At 43.3% G+C, this 19,417-nt stretch overlaps 1 protein-coding gene across 1 annotated transcript; it reads left to right on the forward strand.

The window, feature by feature from the left end:
• Positions 1-1,183: 1,183 nt before the first annotated feature.
• On the forward strand, positions 1,184-18,859 carry PCOAH_00014830 (Uncharacterized protein; the record flags this gene model as incomplete). Its single annotated transcript, XM_020058292.1, has 6 exons — positions 1,184-1,384; positions 1,499-7,511; positions 7,746-14,073; positions 14,177-17,958; positions 18,075-18,510; positions 18,607-18,859. The coding sequence occupies 6 exons, from the start codon at positions 1,184-1,186 to the stop codon at positions 18,857-18,859; spliced, it is 17,013 nt and encodes a 5,670-aa protein (XP_019913775.1).
• Between the last annotated feature and the right edge of the window lie 558 nt (positions 18,860-19,417).

Genomic DNA, 19,417 nt, shown 5'->3' on the forward strand with positions numbered 1-19,417 from the left:
GGCGGCACCCTGCAATCGCGACGCCAACCTCTGCAAACGCTTAGGTGAATGTTTAGGCGAATGTTTAGGTGAATGCCCAACTGAACGCCCTACATAGAATAGCACATACGACGGCGCTGTTGACCCCCTTGTGATTATTTTTTTCTCCCTACCCCTTTTTCTGGCAAAACAATGAAAAATTACCCATTTTGTGATACTACAAAAAATTTGCTAGTTCTTTTAAATAGGGGGAGAATTTTGGCCGTTTTTTTCGGTTTTGATTTTTGATTTTTCCGTTTCGTCATTTGGCCATTTGGCCATTTGCCTTGGTCATATGCTCTGGCCATTTTGCTGCTCCTTTTTTTTTTGGCTCTGCATTTCGCCATTTGAATGTTTTTTCACTGTTTTATGATTTTTCTGGTTTTTCTTTTTTCCCTTAACCGGCTCTGCATGGGCAATTTTTAAAATTTGCTTAGTTGCCGCGTCGCCTATTTTCCACGCGGAATTCTTGTGGATTCCGCGGTGGAGAGAGGGGACACCATTTTTGTGCGTTGCATGTTTCTATGCGCGTGTATGTGATTAAGTACGCAACGTCTATGCGGCATATTTCCTGTGCATCCACTTGTTTAGGTCGGCACACGGAAAATCCGCCTTGTTCTGTTTCGCCATTTTGAGGCGCATGCAAGTTACTCGCAGTAGGAAGGTCGACTTGTGTGCACACTTGTGTATATATGTAAGTATACTATTATGCATGTGCGGTATCGACCTTCTACAGTGCACGCCTTTTTTTTTTTTTTTTTTTTTTTTTGTTCCTTTTTTTTAATTAGTGGGGGCACCGGTGTGTATTCAGTAAACTGATTCGTTGGTGCGACCCCCACGTATAAGGTAGATGTGCATCTGGGGAGGAAGTCACGCAGGTCTGCACACATCTGCTCAGTGTAGCGAGTTAGCCACCGGTCCCACTTCCCCATTTTTTTTTTGTGCAAAATATTATGAAAGAGGGGAGTGAGGAACCAGGACGTTTTTGGTTCTTTCTTATTTAAGACGTTCTTTTTTTTTTTTTTGCACACTGTCCTATATGTTCCCATGTGCGTGCGAGTGAAAGATGCCTATGAGGTACAGATAAATACGCACACACGTAAACAACGTAAACACGTAAACACAGCTGCCTCCTTTTTTCTGTCGTCCACTGTCGCCCCGAACAATGATGAAGGCACTGTATAAAAGTATCGTGAACTTTTTGCTCTCGTCCTTTTTTGAAAACATTGAAGAGAAGCAACTGCAGACGTCCCTAATCAGAGGAAAGGTGCACTTGCAGAATGTGAAGATTAAGAAGAACTTTTTCGACATTTTGTATTTGCCCTACACGATTAAGTATGGGTACATCCGGTCGTTGGATTTGCAGGTAAGCATGCAAACATGCAAACATGCCAGCATACCAGCGGTGTGTATGTGTGCACTTCATCATACAGTTGCACAGATGGTATGATATTTTCTTCCTCATTTATTTCCTTCGCAGATCCCCCTGTTGTACCTGTTCCAGAAGGCCAGCCTCAAAATTAGTGACGTAGTAATCGTGGTGAAGGAGAAAAACTTCAACGACTTCAACATCGATGAAGAAATAAATGGAATAAAGGAAGCAAAAAAAAATAATCTAAAAATAGAAGACATAAATAATAAGGAAGATGACCTGAATAAAAAAATAAACAAAGGAATTAATTACCTGCTTTACGAGCTGTATAATAATATGTCCATAGATATAGAAAATTTGGAGGTAATTCTAGAAAGTGCAGAGAAGAAAAAAAACATTGTAGGTTTGTCAGTTAAAAATGTGTCTAGCGTGAAAAGTCACAACAGCGCAAGCAAGGTGAGAAAAAACTTTTCCTTCAGTGACGTGATTTTCTACATGGAAGATGAGAAGGCCAAATATCTACTCACCAAAGTTATAAAGAAGGAAGAAAAGAAGAAAAAAAATAAAAGAAATATTAACGAAGAGGATATATACCACAAGATAAAGGATATCTGCATTCATCTGCACACAAAAAAATACATCATCTCAGAAATCCCCCTCCTCGTTTTAAGTACAAATTTTTACATCAGTAATTGTAGCCAGTATGCTTGCCGCAATGCCAAGTTTATTTTTAAAAAAAAAAATTTCTTCGATATTACATGCCCACATTGTGATAGGTATTTGTACCAGTGTAAAGAGGTGAAAAAGGAGAGGTCCCTATTTAGACATATTTTTCTCGAGAAGGACGAATTGGAAGCTCGGAATAGGAAGCTCTATTCTGAGTTCAACGCGGAGGCGTGCAGCAATAATGGGGAGACGCCCTTCGGTGGGCTGCGTGACGTCAACAGGAGGAAGAGAAAAAAAGGGGCAAACGAAACGAACGAAGTGGATGATGCAGATGAGGGGATGACTGCGGTAAGCAGCAACGGGGAGGAGGGGGCCCCACCCCCCACGGGGGAAGCAGAAGCACCCCATCCGAGTAACAAAACAAATGCACCCACCGGGGAAGCAGAAACCCCCCCAAGTGGCGAATTACCCCACGGGAAGAAATCGAAAAGGAGATCAAAATATAGTGATAAATGTCTGTACTATCGAATTAAAGACGGAGAAAAATGCACACATGTTGAACAGGTAGATATCCTGGAGGAAAGAATAAATATAAGAGAAAACGAATACATGAGTTTCGAAATTCATGTAGACAAACTGAACGTGAGATTGTCCTTTAAGCATCTTAGTTACCTTGCCGATTTGATAATGTATTACTCAGTTTATGGGTGCTTTGTGAATGGGCTCTACCTGGAGGAGTGGCTAAACATTCCAGATGTAAAGGACATTTTAACGTACAAAAGGGAGTTAATAAAAAAGAAGAAGAAGGAAAAGCATGATAAGGACTTTATTGAAAAGTTTGAATACACACATAGCTTTCAAGTTATATCTAGTTTGAGAAAACACGCGGAGGAGGCATCTGTAGTGGGTGGCACCAAGGCAGATGTAAACTTAATCGATAGTGGTTCCTCATCGGGGGGAGGAAGACAAGAGGGAAATGACACAATCAGTTGCAGTAGCACCGTGGGGAGCAACACCAACGGAAAAAGTGCACAAAACGGACGCAGTAGTGGTAACCTTTCCGTGAATTGCAGCTTAAGGGTATCCATTGGGAAGGTAAACCTAAACCTGTATAGCTACGAAAAAATAACCAAGTCTTTGCAGCTGACGGTCGATACGTTTGAATACTATTTTAAGAACTATATAAATAATGACTTCGCATATCACATCCGTTTGAGTGATGCGGTGGTGAATTTCGTCTACAAGGGGAGGAAGTACCCCCTGTTGGAGCTGTTCCCTCAGCAGCCGTGGCAACACCATCATCATCATCATCACCACCACCACCACCACGGTGACCTGGCGGGGCATAAGAAGGATTCATTCAAAAAAGGCAAGTGGAAAAATAAGGGCTACCTGTTCAATGCACATCTGGGAAATGGTCCCCCCTCCGTGAAGGCAAACGGGGAAAACCCCAAAGTAGAGGACACAAATCAGAGTGTGTTACAAAAGGCAGGTCACCCAGATGTGCATCTCAAAAAAGGTGATGAAAATAACAAAGCGGAACAGGAACACCTGATAGAGTTCATAAGAGAACCTGCGCTAACCCTCTTTGTGTATAAAAAGTTCGACACCTCCCAGAATAAAATATACGTTAGATGCAACCAAAACGTACTGATCACCCTGAGCATCAGAGAAATTCACAAAATCCTAAATATGAACTATAGATACAACACAGTAAATTTAGAAAAAAAAATAAAAACATACAAAAGTCTGTATTACTACTACCTGCTGGGGAAAAAGTACTGCAAGGAACTATACGTGGCGTCGGAAAAGGACTTCGTCGATATGAACCTCCAGTTATTCAACAACGTCTACGTGAACTTAGTGCTAAATAAAAAGTACTCTCTTCTAGTACGGTTTAAGAAGATCCGGTGGAATTCTTTTTTTTTTACGAAAACGCATTTGAGGAACCATGTGGATCGGCTGATCATGCTATCGGAGTATAATGAGTTGCACCATGAGGGAGCCGCTCATCTTCGGGGGTCAGAGTTTGGCGGGTCCGCCCCCTCCATGGATCAACTGCGCGAGGGACAAAAAAAAGAGGGGAAGGAAGAAAAAAAAGGACACAATAAAGATGACAATAAAGAAGGCAATAAAGAAGACAGTAAAGAAGACAACAAAGGAGACGCGAAGATGCAAATCACAGAGAATGGCAGTGCCAATATGGGCGGTGAGGACGCTGGAGGCAATGCCCCCCAGGGGAGCTCCTGCCCAAATAAGGCCAGTCCGGAAAATGTAACGGATATGTCAAGCAGTAACCCCACCAAGGGAGGACCCCCCATTGGAACGACGCCACCACTACATGAACAACACACGAACGAGCAACAGGGTTCAAATAACAAGTGCACACTTCACGATGACACCTCCATGTGTGAAGACAGCAAAGTGACCATGAAGTATAGGAAGCATTATCAGGACTTTTTGCGAAGCAACAATTTAGCAGATGTAGACACCGCCAGGCGAATGTGCTCCAATAATAACTCCTGCAATTTTAGCCGTGAGTGGAGTGTAAATGGTAGGGCCGCAGAAGGTGAACTAAACAACCAATACGTCAATGGAGGAGAGCATAGCAGTAATGAGGCACGAAGTGATCTGCCAACAATTGCACGTGAGAGGTACATCTTCCACAGTCAGCGGAAAAACGTAGGAAATGAAAAAGTTGAATCGAGCATAGATGTGAATGTAGAGAGGCTACCCAGTCGGGACTTATCCTCCATTAGGGAAGTAGACCCTGCAGAGGATCCCCACGCAGAGACAGAAGAAAGCACCATAACTACCATAGAGCAAACTCGACTAAGTTTTGAGTTTTCCATTTTTATGGTAAAAAACAAAAGTGAATATAACATGCAGAACGCACTGACGAATAAAAACGAAACGAATAAGAGGTACCTGCTGAAGCCACAGAAAATTTACTTGGACCAAATAACATACAACTCTAACGACAGCACAGAGAAGAAGTTGGTCTTCCTGCACAGTAAGGACAAGCATCACTTGAGTCTTAACATAGACGACAAGACGATTTTCAAATTTGTGTTTTTCTACTTCCATTACGCTAATTATATAGACTATATAAGTCACTACTTTACGAGCAAGAAGGAAGGCAGCTACTTGAACTTGAACACCATAGACATCCGCAGTTATAAGACGTTGCAGATTTTGCTCGACAACGCGGTGGTGACGGGCAAGGGGGAAACAGCTGAGGGGGGAGAAGAAGTGCATGTGGAGAAAGCAGTGGTGGAAGAGGTGACTGCTTCGAAGGAGGTGTCTCCCCCCAACGAAGGACGAACCCTCCCCCCGGGGGATGTTATCGAAGAAGGAAGGTGCGGTGCGGCCGCCCCAGGGTCAAATTCTCCGATACAGAGCATACATGGTACCAGTGAGAAGAAGGAACCCCCCAAGGGAGAGGCTCATGAGGAAACGTCGAAGCAAGTGTACCATGAAAAAGACAACCTGGAGGAGGATGCGAAGAGTAGGAAGGCTCACGAAGGAGAGAGGAAGCGAGAAAGAAAGTACAGCCTAATGATGAGCCACCATAATCGTCATGGAAGTCATCATAGTCGTTACGGAATTAATGAGGAGCATACAGGAAGGGAGTACTCCCCCCATATGAACCCCTATAGGGATGAACCCATCGGAGGAAACAAACAAGAAGTGATCGTTTTTGTCCAGAAGGCAAAGTTCCATTTAAATAATTACAAAAGGAGCAAGCGAATGGTATCGGTGCATCTGTCGGATGTACTCATCTATGCGTATAACGATTCTTGTGTCTCTACCATGGCTCTAAATATGAAAAAGATAAACCTATTGAATTGTCTGCTGAGTGAAGCATATCAAAACAACTTCATTTCTTACATAGAGAGAAGAAGTGTGTCTAGTAAGATGAGCAGAAAGAACTCAAAACATGGTGAGATGAAGAGGACCAACAATAGTGGTGGCATTTATTTCTACAACAGTGTACTAAAGTTAGTAAACAATGGAAACTTCCTGTTTTCCTATTCGAGCAGAAATAATGTATCCAGTGGTTCTGCAGAGAAATTGCAAAACGGGTCCTATGTGAGAGATAGAAGGAACAGTCTGCTTTACGGGAAAATTACCGGAGGGGGGGGAAGTGCACATGGGGCAAGCACAATCGGGGGGGAGAGAGGCACCGATGGAAGAATCAAAGTCGGGGCAGAGGGAGAAGAATCCGATGAAGTGCGTTACTTCAGGACGGATAACTATAGACAGCTAAACAATATGTATGCAGATAAGGGGGCAAGAAACCCGAATCAGCCACACCAAAATAAGTTAAAGAAGAGACACAGCACTAGTGTCGACTTTGTTCACACCAGTTACTACAATAATTTGAACACAGATTATTTTACTTTTAATGTAGAGAAGAGCCAGGATGATGAAGAGACGAAGTTGCTAACTAGTGGAGAGCTAGCTGGTGAGGACGGGGCACACATTGCCTTAGGTGATGAGCAGGGTGTGGATGCCCACGGGGGGGAACAAACCCCGGGCAAGGAAAACGTGCGGTATGAGAGTTGTTTAGAGGTGGTGGAAAATAACGTGGCGCAAGGGGAAGGATCTGGTGCTGCAGCGTCAAACAACGCAGCTGAGGCGAATCATGCTAATCACCTTGGAGATGATCCGTTGAACGAAGGGGACGCCACGAAGAATATCCCACCCAGTGGATCCACCCCGGAGAGTCCAAGGGTGGAGGTAGATAGCCGCAACGGAGGGAGCAGCCAAGGGGGAGGCAGCTCAGAGGGAAAGGCCTCCTCAAAAAATAAAAGAAGATCAGAATATGAAATACACAAAGCGAGGGATGTGAAGAGGGTGAAACGAATTGACAGCAGCAACGTCAGCGTCGTGGATGCAACTGATCAGCATGCAGGACACTGCCAAATGGACGGCATTCCCCCAGATGAAGCAAACAAAAATAAAGAGGAACACGAAAATGAACACGAAAATGACGAGGCAGATCATGAAGAAGAAGAGGAGGACGATTTTTACCCCGAAGAGGAAGAAGAAGATGAGGAGGAAAATTACCATGTCGTAAAAAACAGAGAGAATGAAAATATAAAAAATGTCCAGCTTTATTTAGTGAACGCAGAAATGATTGTAGACTACATGTACTTACTGAACTTATACAAGTGGGCCTGCAAATTGGGAAAAAAATATGACAGAATTAGAAAGATTTCTTCATACGCTTACTCAGATAACAACTCCATGGATGACAGTACCAGTGTGAATGTGAACCCGGTGAAGTACAACTACAGCGCGTTTTTGCAAAACAACAGAATCTGTGTGCCCATATATCAGTTCACCATTACGCAATATACCTTTTATGAGAACGTGCGGTCCAATTCGTACGTGTCGTTATTGCCTGTGTTGGAGCTGCACTTTTCCGCGTCTTGCAAGTGGACCAACGGTGAGGAGGCGCTAGTGCAAGTTCCCATGTGTGGCTAGCCTACATTTTGCTGACCTACTTTTTGCTAACCTACTTTTTGCTAACCTACTTTTTCCTAACCTACTTTTTCTGGGCTACTTTTCGCATGGCCTACCCTGACTGCTCCTCTTCATGCGCCACACTGTATACACACATATACATACATATACATAGATGCACACACATATATATATACACCGTTCCCCTCCCCCGCAGAACACGACGAGGAGACCAAGTCCATGCAAGTGCGGAGCCTCGGAAGCAAGCTCGTGATGCCAGCCCTAAACATCTACACGCATAAAAGGAACAAAAAGTGCAGCATATGCATCCTAAGTTTTAACACCAAGGATAAGGACAATGAGACAATTATAAACGACCTGAGGTTTCAAATAAATATGAAGAAAAAAATAAAGTATGACTATGGACAGGAGGACCATGACCTGAGCAGCAGTGCCAGTAGCTGCTACGAGAACATGAACCTACTCCCTTACTATTATGACCCCAAGTATACTTCTCTGAATACCTACTTCTCTGCGATGACGCAACATTCTGTGGATGACGGAAGGGAGGATGGAGAAGGGGCAAGTGGACATTCATATGGAAAGGAAATTATAAGCATACACAATGATCCCCTCATCATTAACGTATCACACGATATTTTAAAAAACGTGTTGTTGTGCCATAGCATGTTTATGTGTTTTTTGGGTGCATGCATGGGAACGGAGGGAAACGCCCCGGTTGTTAACGGTGCTGAGGAGGGGCAAAACAGCTTCGTGCAGGACGCACTTCTTTACCTATACAGAAAGGCGCACGAGTTGCTGTTCGAGTATCATCTGGATGACCTGCGTATCCACTTTTACAACGGAAACAGTAACCGGAACATGCCAGTTATAGTGTTGAGCGTGTTTAACCTGAAGCTGTTCCTGCAGAAGGACGCACAACACATTTACAGCTTCTTCAACCTGCACGTTAATATAGACGTCTTCGATAGGTACAATATTGTATATGACACTTTGCTAGAAAAGATGGAAATCCTGTTGGCCTTCGAAAATGAGAGGAACAACATAAGTCTCTTAAACTTCAAATTGGAGACCTCTATTATAAACATCCTTTATGCAAATAGGAGTAAAAATATAATCATCGAGTTTGTTATTTCGTTGGTGGAGAATGCGCTGACCTTTCTGAATTATTACTACTACGGGGGTGGGAACCCTGTGGCATTTACCCCATATCAGAAGGACAGCCAAGCGGGCCTAGCAGCAGGAATGGCAACCGATGGAGCTCTACTTTATGATGACAGAGGAATCTTGGTGCCGAACTTTGCACTGAGCAACGCCCTGGAAATTGGAGAGAGGAAAAGGAAGAACGCCAAGCTGTCTATGTCTGGCCCACATCTGTCTTCCAAGATATACAACTACACAGGAGTGACAATCAACGTTCGGTTTAAGCAATCACTGAGGAATAAAATGCAAAACAGCTTTTACAAAAATAAAAGTAAGAATAAAAACCGCTTCATCTTTTATGAGTTGCACAAAAACGAACATGGAGGATTGCTTAACGATGAAAATGGAAAGGTCTGCGAATTGGTGGTCATCATTAAACTTTTTAACTACGTGTATGAGATTGTAGATATTGAGAGAACGAAAAATATTTGCGACATTAGGTTCCTTCCAATTATATACCACTTGAAGAGGACAAACAAGAAGAGAAAAATTACTATAAAAAAATGTGACCTAACTTATGATACGTATAATGAACACACGGTGAAGAATAAAGTTTTTAAAACGTTCATTAAGCTTTACATACAAACGAATATTGATGAGAAGGGCATCGTGTCGATATACTTTTCTTCCAATTTGTATGTGAACAACACGACTAGTAGTAAGTTTGTTATTTTGTTCCACCCCATTTTGCATTACTTTTTGAGGCATAATGAAGCGCAACATTATGCTCATAGCGAGATTGATCATGGGAAGGGGGCTACTAGGGAAGGGGATGATAGACGCACCACCAGTGGTGGTGGTGGGGGGGGGGCTGTCACTGTTATAGGGAAAAGGGAGAAGTACTACTTGCCGCTAATCTCCTTCGTGCCGATTATGATTCTGTTCGATTACATGAACAGCAGGTGCAACGATAGTGAGGAAGCAGCAGATAAAGACAGCAGCTTCGCAGATGGAGAAAGCGACAGTGGGAAGAACATCCACAATGTCGGTTCGTGTGTGGAGAAGGAAATGGCCACCAGGAGGAAGCGCAGGAGGAAGAACCACTCCGGGAGCGTCTCCCATGAGGAGGAAAGCAATCCCATCAGTGGTGGTGCAGGCAGAGAAAGAACCCTTCTGGAGAACCCCCCTCAGAAGGACGATGAAGAACGTGGAGTAACGCCCACTCAGGGCACGCCCCAACATCGAAGAAGCCTGTCCCTATTGAACAAAAGCAAAATGAGCAAAATATTGAAACGGTTGGAAAAGTACCTGAACGAAAACAGCCAAAGTCATAACCTCAAAAATATTAACTACATCTATATTGTCAAGAAGGAATTTTACGATTTTTACATGCACAGATATGAACAGAGTAGGAAGTGTTACTTTGACGTCTTTAACTTTTTAATAAAAAGTGGGGCGAAGAAGCTATTGGGGAATTCTTCCATTAAGGAGATCGTTTGTAGACATTCCTTCGATTTTTTGAAATACAATTTGTATGCTCATACGATTAAGTTGAGGGCCATGAAGGTGATTTGCTATGATAAGAAGGGGGGTGCTAATCATACGAATGGTGAACATGCAACAGTGGGTGCTGAGGTGCAAGGTGCGTTGACCCACAAAGGAGGAGACGGGTTGGTGGCTTCCCCGATCGGTGGTATGGTGGCACTTAACCAATCAGCACAAGACTCCCTCAGTGGAAACTGCAGGAGTGGCCTACCGAGGAGGGACTCCTTCAGCGAGGGGAAGACCCTCATGGCGATCATGAACAATTATGAGAACGAAGGGAATATCAGAGGGAGTATTAAAGGAAGTGTGAAAGGAAGTGTAAAAGGTAGCGTCAAAGGGAGCGTTAACGGGAGTGTCAAAGGCGGCTCGGTCGGATGGACAGACAGACCCAGACGTAGGTTGAGCGAACGGAAGATAAGTAGCTTGCATATTGGGAAGGATAGAAGGATCTCCACATTGGGCAGCATGGTATTGTACGACCTAGGAAGGGGTCCAATAGGGAGAAAGCGCCTACGGAATAGTGAGTTAGCGTTAGGTCGATATCTACCCAGGGAAGGTCCACACAGGAGGGGTAGTATAGATTACAGCGCAGCAAGTGGAGAAAGCGTAAACGCCACTGGCAATGTTGATGAATCGAAAGGGGAAAATGTGGATGAGAGCAGTCAGAAGAATGCCGGAAGGGATTCACGCACGCTGAGCATACAAAATGATGAGAGGAATAAAAAGCTAGTTTTTACCGCCCAGAAGCAGTGCAACTACAGCAACACAGTCATCTGTGAACAGAAGAATTTGGAGGTGAACAAGGTGTACTCCTTCGGTATTCTGATAAACTACATTTTCGAAATACACAACCTGATGTTTGAAGAAATAAAGGTTGGCTATTGTGAGAGGTATGTAATAAATAGTGTTGCCAAGAAGGTGAAGAGGATCAGGAAGGACGTCATCTCTGCTAAATCGGTCAGTTACTTCGACGTCATTCCCACCTACATTAAGCTCTTTTATGTCATCCAGAGGGATAACTACATGTATAATTTTTTCTCCAAAAAAATTGAGCTACACCCGGTGAGGAATACATACGAAGATAAGACGTTCCAGGTTCAGATGTATATTGGGTATATAAACGATAAGGAGAACAACGTGGTTTATAAGAAGAGGAGGTTTAAACTGAGTTACCTCTTATGTAGAAGGAAAAAGTCCACTAATGGGAATAGGAAGAAGTATGTCTATTTGGGTCCCAAGGACTATGCAAAGTTGTGTAAAGAAATCCCGAAGTACTTCTTTCTAAACCTAACGTTGAGAAAAAAGAGCAACTTCACAAATGCCAACTACGATGAGAATAATCTGAAGCACCTGGTGGATAGTAACGTATCTCAGTTGCTTATTTATTCTTCCTTTTTTTTTCAAAACAATTTGTGTAACGACCTGATTGTAAGATCGAGTGGTGGTAATGCACAGAAGATTAGGAGCAACTCGGGGATGTTCTTTGGAAACACTGAAAATAGTAAAGTCGTCTTCGAAATAGTTTCCAACAACCAGACGTTTACTTCGAAAAGGATCAAAATGGACGAAGTGTGTCTAAACAAAAAGATCATTCTGACGAGTAAGAATAAGCAGGAAAATATTTTTCTCTCCATGAGCATTACCCTCAATGGGAAATTTTACAACACAAAGACAGTCACGCTGAACAATAGGTACACCATCGTGAATAATACGAACCGGTGGTTGTACGTGGAGGAGGTAAGCAAAGAATTTAAAATTAGGAAGAAGGAAAAGAAGAACCTTAATTTGAAGTTTGCCAATGATTATTCCTTCTCCATGGAAGGCATGAACAGTAAGAAGGCTATAAATTGTAGTGATCGTCGAGCCAAACGGATTAACATTGCTCCTAGTGAGGTTAGCGATGAATCCACAGGGGGAAACAACCGTAGAAAGAAAGGAGAAGGAAGCGGTGGGGCAAGTGGTGGGGGTGATCTCCCTGCACGTGTTGTCCAAATAAAGCCCTATGAATCGTTTTACTACCACCCAATAAATACGAACAAGTGCCTGCTTAAGTTCTCCTACACGGATATAAATGCATGCATGCGGGACGAGAAATTCCATCGTAGGAAGGGCAGCTACGAATGCATGAACAGCGAGCATGAAGTGACTAACCTTTTTAATAATTATTTGAAGAAAAAAATTATAAAGTCTAGGAATATGTCTGTGATGAATGGAGAAAAGTCCGGATGCTCTTCGGAGCGCCCACAGGATCTACGCAACTTATTCTTCACCAGCCCCGTAGACATTGAAAAGGTGGGCAATTTGAAAATATATCACAAGGCGATTAGCAGAGTGGAATGCACCGACATGAGGACTGACTTGATTGGAGAAAAGACGGCCAGTGCAGTGACGCAGACGAATGAAATGGCTGGAGATACCGTCCTGTTGGTGGATAGCGATGCCAGGTCCAGGCGTAGTTCGGAGTCTTGTGAGAATTTCGTCATCGATGTGGCTGGACAGGGAGGGGGTCCCTCAACCAGTGGGGTCATCATCCCAAGTGCCACCACTAACCGTACGCACGAGTATCTGGAAGAGAGCGTCATCACCGAAGTTAATATTGCACTAAACAGTGACACGAACGTAGAGATAACCGTATCGATAGAGAAAAACCCAGACACCGTCATTTGCAATTTAACAAAGTACTATTTAATATATTACCAACGAAAGACGAAAAAAAAAATAGTAAATCTGTTGCAGCCATTTGGACGAGAAATCTTCGGATGGTCCGACGTATCCAAACCTAAGGTCATTAAGTGCTTCCTCATTTGTCAGAAAAATGAAGTGTATGTTTTTTCGTGTAATGTGAATATAGTGAAGGAACACAACAACATCGTACTGAATCCGAATAAGAAGATTAAGGTGGTCACGAAGATTGAAAATGGAAAGAGAGTATTTTGCCTGGAGGAACTCTCAAATGACGGGAAGGACAACACTCACTCGTTGGGTATTATCCCTTCGTCTTATGCTTCTAAGAAAAAAGGGTTCAGTCGGTTTAAGAGGAAGAGCAAAGTACATAAGAAGATGAACCTATATAACAAATTCCAGTCTACCAACGAATTTAAGAAAATTGAAGGGGTACGAAAAGTGAAAAATGAGGATGAGATGAAAAAGAAGAAACTGGCTTTCCTTCACAAAAGGAGGTTCAACATTGTCTACATGAGGAAGAAAAATCGGAAGAAGAAAAAGAAAAAAAAAAACAAGTACTTTAGCATCGCGTCGTTCTTTCTGCTCAAGAATATGGACCTCTCCGGTAGGCCCAAGGGGGGAGAAGCTGAAAAGGAAGAAGAAGCAGCAAGGGAAGAAGAAGCCGCCAAGGAGGAGGATGCACTCAATGGGGAAGAAGCAACTACCAAGGGGGGAAAAGCCTCCAAAGTAGTTATACAGGAAAGTGCGAACCGTACCTTCAGCTTGGGTGGAAGCAACGTGAAGGAATCGCAATGCGCTGAAGACAAAAGGAAAAAGACGAGCTCTATCCTTACCAAAAGCGAAGATAAGAAATCCCCCCCTGTGAAAAAGTCCTCCTCCAAGAATAGGAAATTTTCTTCCAAAAAGTACATTAATCGTTTTTTTTATGAGAATTACACGAAGAGGATGAAGAAGAGCGTGTCGGGCAAGAAGAAGAAGAAGAAAGGGGGGTGGCGCAAGAAGGACTCCACCGGGGTGACCATCCAGGGGGGAGCCAACGACGATGAAGGAGATGATGACGACGATATGGAGGATGACGTTGGTGGTGATGACTATTTTGGTGATGACCCCCTAGACGGGGCGAAACAGCAGCCCAAGAGCTACCTAGACACGTACCTGATGAAGGAGGGGGATGGTGGCCCCCCCCGGGAGGCAAACCTCCAAACGAAGAAAAAGAAAAGTAAAAAAAAAAAAAAAAAAAAAAAAACTCAAAAGGAAGCTGAGCGATTATATAATTAAGAAGATAAAGAACAACCAGAAGAAGCTGAAGGGGCTGAAGAAAATTTACCCCACGTTCCTCAAAGGCAGCGGTGGGGGTAGGCGCAGGAGGAGAGACGATTTGAACTTCCTCATGAGCAGCTACATGGAGGGGGACAACGCAAAGGGGGGAGAAGAAGTAAATGGAGAAACCATGTTGGGGGGTGTTACAACCGCTAATGGTACGCACGAAAACAGCGATGATTATAGTGACGCACATGGTAATGAAGATGCTCATGGAGAGGACTCCCACAGCGACAGCGGCAGTTGCACAGGAAAGGATCCACCGTATGAACAGAAAAACGCCTCGAAGCAAAACGGAGGAGGCAACCGACTTATGAAAAACAAAAAGGAAGAAAATAAAGTGAAAAAAATTCTTACAAATATCCACCTAATGATGAAGGGAATTAAAGTAAGTCTGTTTGAACCCACTTCAGACTACATGATTTCCATGGAATTGAACAATCTAGTGGTGAAGAAAGCATACATGGAAGACATCGACTATTTCAACGTGGACGTAAAGGTGGATAATGTGCTCTGTTATGTGGTCTACAAATATTTGAGTGCCTACGCCATCCTCTACATTAACAATGACGTAAATATGAAGAACAGCAATTTGCGTTTTTTTATTAACGAGTTAGAGATAAAGAGAAATTTATTTTTAAAAAAAAAAAATCGTGGCAAAAGTGAACGAGCATCTTCAGCGTCTTGTGCTTCATCCACATCGGGTTCCTCTTCCGCATCTTCTGCTTCCTCTATCCAAGTCTACAATCGACATGGACATAAACTGGACAAGTGTTACGACGCTGCGTCGGATACCGAATTTTTGGTGTGTAACTTCCAATACATGAGGAAGTGCGAAACGCTGTTTATTAAGTACTTCCTTCTTAGTATCAAGCCGATTGTGATAAATGCAGACATAAACTCTATTACCGTACTTTTTTACTTCTACAAGACGTTTGGTAGTTATGGTAAGAAGAGGGAGGCGTCGGGGGAAGAGGCCGTGGTGGGTGGTGGGTTGTCTGGTGGGTTGGCTGGCGGTTTGTCTGGCGGTTTGGGTAACGGGGCTGGTTCCCACCGTGCTTCTCCTCGTGCCGGGAGGATCGACCAGGGGTTGGCCCCTGCCCAAGCACGGCAACTGAAGAATGAGCTGAAGGAAAGTTACCGTTCTTCGCTGGACCCATTTGAGACGGTCGAAAGGTCCGCTGAGAGGGGGGCTCACGAACAGGAGAAGAGTTGGGGAGAGACGGTCGGTCAGGTGGGCACTTCCCCAATGAACGATCGTCCCGTCAATGGGGAATTGCTTGGTGGAAGTCCAGTTACTGATAGTTCTGTTAGCGGTGGCCAAATGGGGGGAATCCCCTCTTGTGCACACGATGAAGGTGAACGGGTCCCTATAATCGCGGTATCAGAGAAGAAGGAAGAAACGAGCAGCCACAAATACGTCTACGTGCAGTATATCAGCATCGATAAGATAAACATTCTCCTGAACTTTCAGTCAGAATATAAGAAGGAGTTAAACAGCCATGTCAGCAATTTATTCTACAAGGAATACATAAGTGCGTATAACAAACTGGGGGACATTTCCAACTGTAGCATCTGTCTGAAGAGTCTTTCAAACATTCACATTTTTACCAACTACACTCTGCTTTCAAACTTTCTCCTGAACTTTTATTTCAATCAGACAATCGTAAATATATCCAACCTGTTAATCTCCTTTAACATCATTGGAAGTCCGACTTCCCTCATTGCTCATGTGAAGAAAGCGTTTCGTGATTTCTACTACATAGTGAATGAGGACAGTGCACTGAGGAAGGGACATAGCAGCAAAAGTAAGAAGAGACTGATGAGGATGCGAAGACGCAGTTGGAAAGATAACCTAGCAGAGGAGGAGTTATTTACGAAAGTTCAGGAGAAAGACGATTTGTTAGACTTGTTTGAGGGATCGAATGAAAGCTCTCTCATTGGGGATAAGGACGACATAATGGCTAACGAGAGGTACATTATGCATCTGCTAAATGATTATAACAGATCCTACCAGGAGAACATGCTCAGTGAGGACAATCATCTTAGCATGATCAAGAGAAGTGTCAGTTGGAACATGGTGAAGAAGGACTACGATGAGGACGCCTGCAGTGTCAGAAGTGGCAGAAACGATAACATGGTTGTAAGTGGACGGGGAGGAGTTGACCCAATTGGTGGTGGTGATAGCCACACGAGTGACGCCAGTGATGTTGTAGATTTGTGTGGTGTAGACCATGTGACGGGCATCGTGGATACGTGCGATTTAGTGGCTGTTAGTGGGGCTAGCCGAATGGGTGAAGAAGAAGACTTTTACAACAACGGCAACTACCTCTACAGTAGCAATATAAAAAGTCGTGAGTTGGAAAATCTCGTTATAGACGATAATGAGTCACTAAACTCGGTGCTATTCAACAATCAGGAGGACCTAATTTTAATGGACGAGGATCGACGCCGCAGGAGGGGTACTAAGCGCGGTTCGAAAGGGGATACAAAAGGGGAAACAAAAGGGGACACAAAAGGAGACTCAAAAGGGGATTCAAAGAGGGACTCAAAAAGGGACTCAAAAAGGGAATCAAAGAAAGATTCAAAGAGGGACTCTAAAAAGGATTCAAAACGCGACTCGAAGCGGGATTCTAAGCGCACCTCCAACCGATCCCAGAACGACACGAAAAAGGGGGGGAAGAAAAAGAGGAGATGCTTACCATCGTTGGTACGAAAATGTTGGGGCAACATATGTTACGTGTTTCTAAGGGTAAAGCGTCTCTTTATAGGGGTGTACGTCTTAATATTTCAGTTGATTCTGTCATTGCTGTTTTCGGTGACGCTGATCCTGCAGTCCCTAATTAGTCTCATCGAAAAAATCAACATAAACAACGCAGGAAATGTGTTTCGAATATATAGAAGAAAAGACGAAGGGAAGAAAACAGTGGCATTTAATAACAGCACAGAGGAGTATAAAAACTTAGACCTTACGAAGTTACTCTCCTACTACGTGAGCATCTACATCAGCATGATCAGTGTAGTGTATTACAACGTCCTCTACAAAATAAGAAAGAAAAGGAAGAAGGACCTTTCAAGTGAGAATAAATTATTTATGGCTAGCTTTCAGATGAATTTAAATAAAAAGAGGAGGTTATCTTTTTTCTTCAATTTTATATTAAGTATTGTTCAGATAATAAATTTGTTTTTTTTCGGACATTTGGTTTTTGTCCTTTTGTGTCTACTAACCGTGAATACACTCTTTCAGAGGGTCCTTCGTTTTTTCGTTGAGCTGGTATATATGCAAAGGAACAAAAACCAGTTGGACTTTTTCAACAACGCCAACAGGAACCATTTAAATATAGTCAGTTATATAAGGATTCATCAGATCTTAAATAGGTACACTATGCTGAAGGAACCGTTCAAGTACTTCCTGTCTTATCAGGACTTTTTTGAGTTGCCTGCTCTGAAGAAGGTTAGCTATTTTGTATACACGAAGGAACTTTTTTTTCACATCCAGGAGAATAGAATAAACTTCCTATTCCGGCGGAGCGACTTGAAAAAGATCGATGTGATTATAAACACCGTCAGTAGCAGCTTTGCCATTAACAGCTACTACAAGCGGCGTGCCAACAGGGTTTCGCGAAAGAGCAGCTCCAGAAACACGCTTTCCAGGAATACGCTTTCGAGGAACACCCCTTCGAGGAACACCCTCTCCAACTGCACCATTGCCATGGGTAGGTCACGCAACAGGGTGCCCCCCAAGTCGTAAAGCGGAAAAGCGACGTCCCCCCGTTTGGTTACCACTTTGCCTGTTTACCACATGTGCACACTTTTTTCCCCCCCTTTTTAGACAACCTCACGTGCGAAGACCACCCCAGTGGAGAATCCTCCCTCAAACATAATACATGTCCATCGAACGAACTGCGGGAAAACAAAAACATCATCTGCCTGCTGAACGCTGAATTGGCTCTAACAAAGAGAAACGAAATAATTAACCTAAATAAAAAAACAAACGAGCAGGATATCTCCATAAAAATTACCATCCGAAATAATATGAACGTTATGGAAAACGTCTACTACAGTCCTACTAAATTTTTTAGATCCTTTTCAAAAATCCAAAAAAGGTTCAACAATATTTACCTGCCCCTGTCGAAGACCGCAAATAACGAGCCCAAATGTGGTACTGTCAAATGTCACGGTGGAAAGAAGGACAATCAGAATAGAGGGGACTCCTCAGGAAAGAAAAGGCGCGGCTGTCTAGGCGCCATCTGGTGGGCTATTAAGAGGTACGCAGGAGGGGAAAATGAAATCTGCATTCTCTTCCCACCCTGAATGAAGATATGTCATGTAAACTGTATTTTTTTTTTTCACCCTTTTTGCAGCTTCTTCGCGTGCTTGTTTCTATGCTTGTGTTGTTTGAGGAGACCCAAGGGAAGCGCACCTCGACCGAAGAACCCCCAGCAGACCAATGAAGCTGCCAAGGAAGAAGACGGGCAACAGAAAAACAGAAAAGCGCGCAGCAAGGATTACAAGAAAATGGCTCCCAAGCATATCAGCTTTAAGCTCAATTTCGACGACTTCCAGACCTGCTTAAATATTTTTGAATGCCTCTGTCGGTTTGTTAACAATAATTAGGTATATAGAAAGGGGGTGGTTTTCTCCGCCTTTTTTTTTTACGGACGTAATTGTGCACATATGTTTATATACGAAACAGACATGATGATGTGGTTCCCCCTTTTCCTTCCATGTTTAACTTTTCATTTTTAGTACCATTGTGCACATGTACTTTCGATACGTGGCCCATTTGTATGCTCGCCTTGATTTCGCGTTAGTGCTTCTCATTTTTTTAATCGTTTTGTTCAGCTTTAATTTTTTTTTAATTTGCCCCCCGCCCGATGTTTCTCCCTTATGATGCCGTGTTCGTCTCGCGGACGGGTGACAAAATTTCCGCTTCAAACTATAGCAACTTTACCGCCGCAGATTTTTGCAACTATTTAATCCATTCCGTGTGTGCAACCCCGACTATGCATTTTTTCGTGAAAAAAAAAAAATATATATATATATATATATAAATACCACCCCGCTTGGAGTGATAAACGTGGGAGTGGTCCAATTACGATGAGCAGTGACACGCAGGTGGGTCTAGGTCCTTGCACTGCTTCATATCGATATTGGTTTCCTTCTTTTCTTGCC

The sequence above is a fragment of the Plasmodium coatneyi genome, chromosome 6 (genome assembly GCF_001680005.1).
Source record: "Plasmodium coatneyi strain Hackeri chromosome 6, complete sequence".
Classification (NCBI taxonomy): Eukaryota; Apicomplexa; class Aconoidasida; order Haemosporida; family Plasmodiidae; genus Plasmodium; species Plasmodium coatneyi.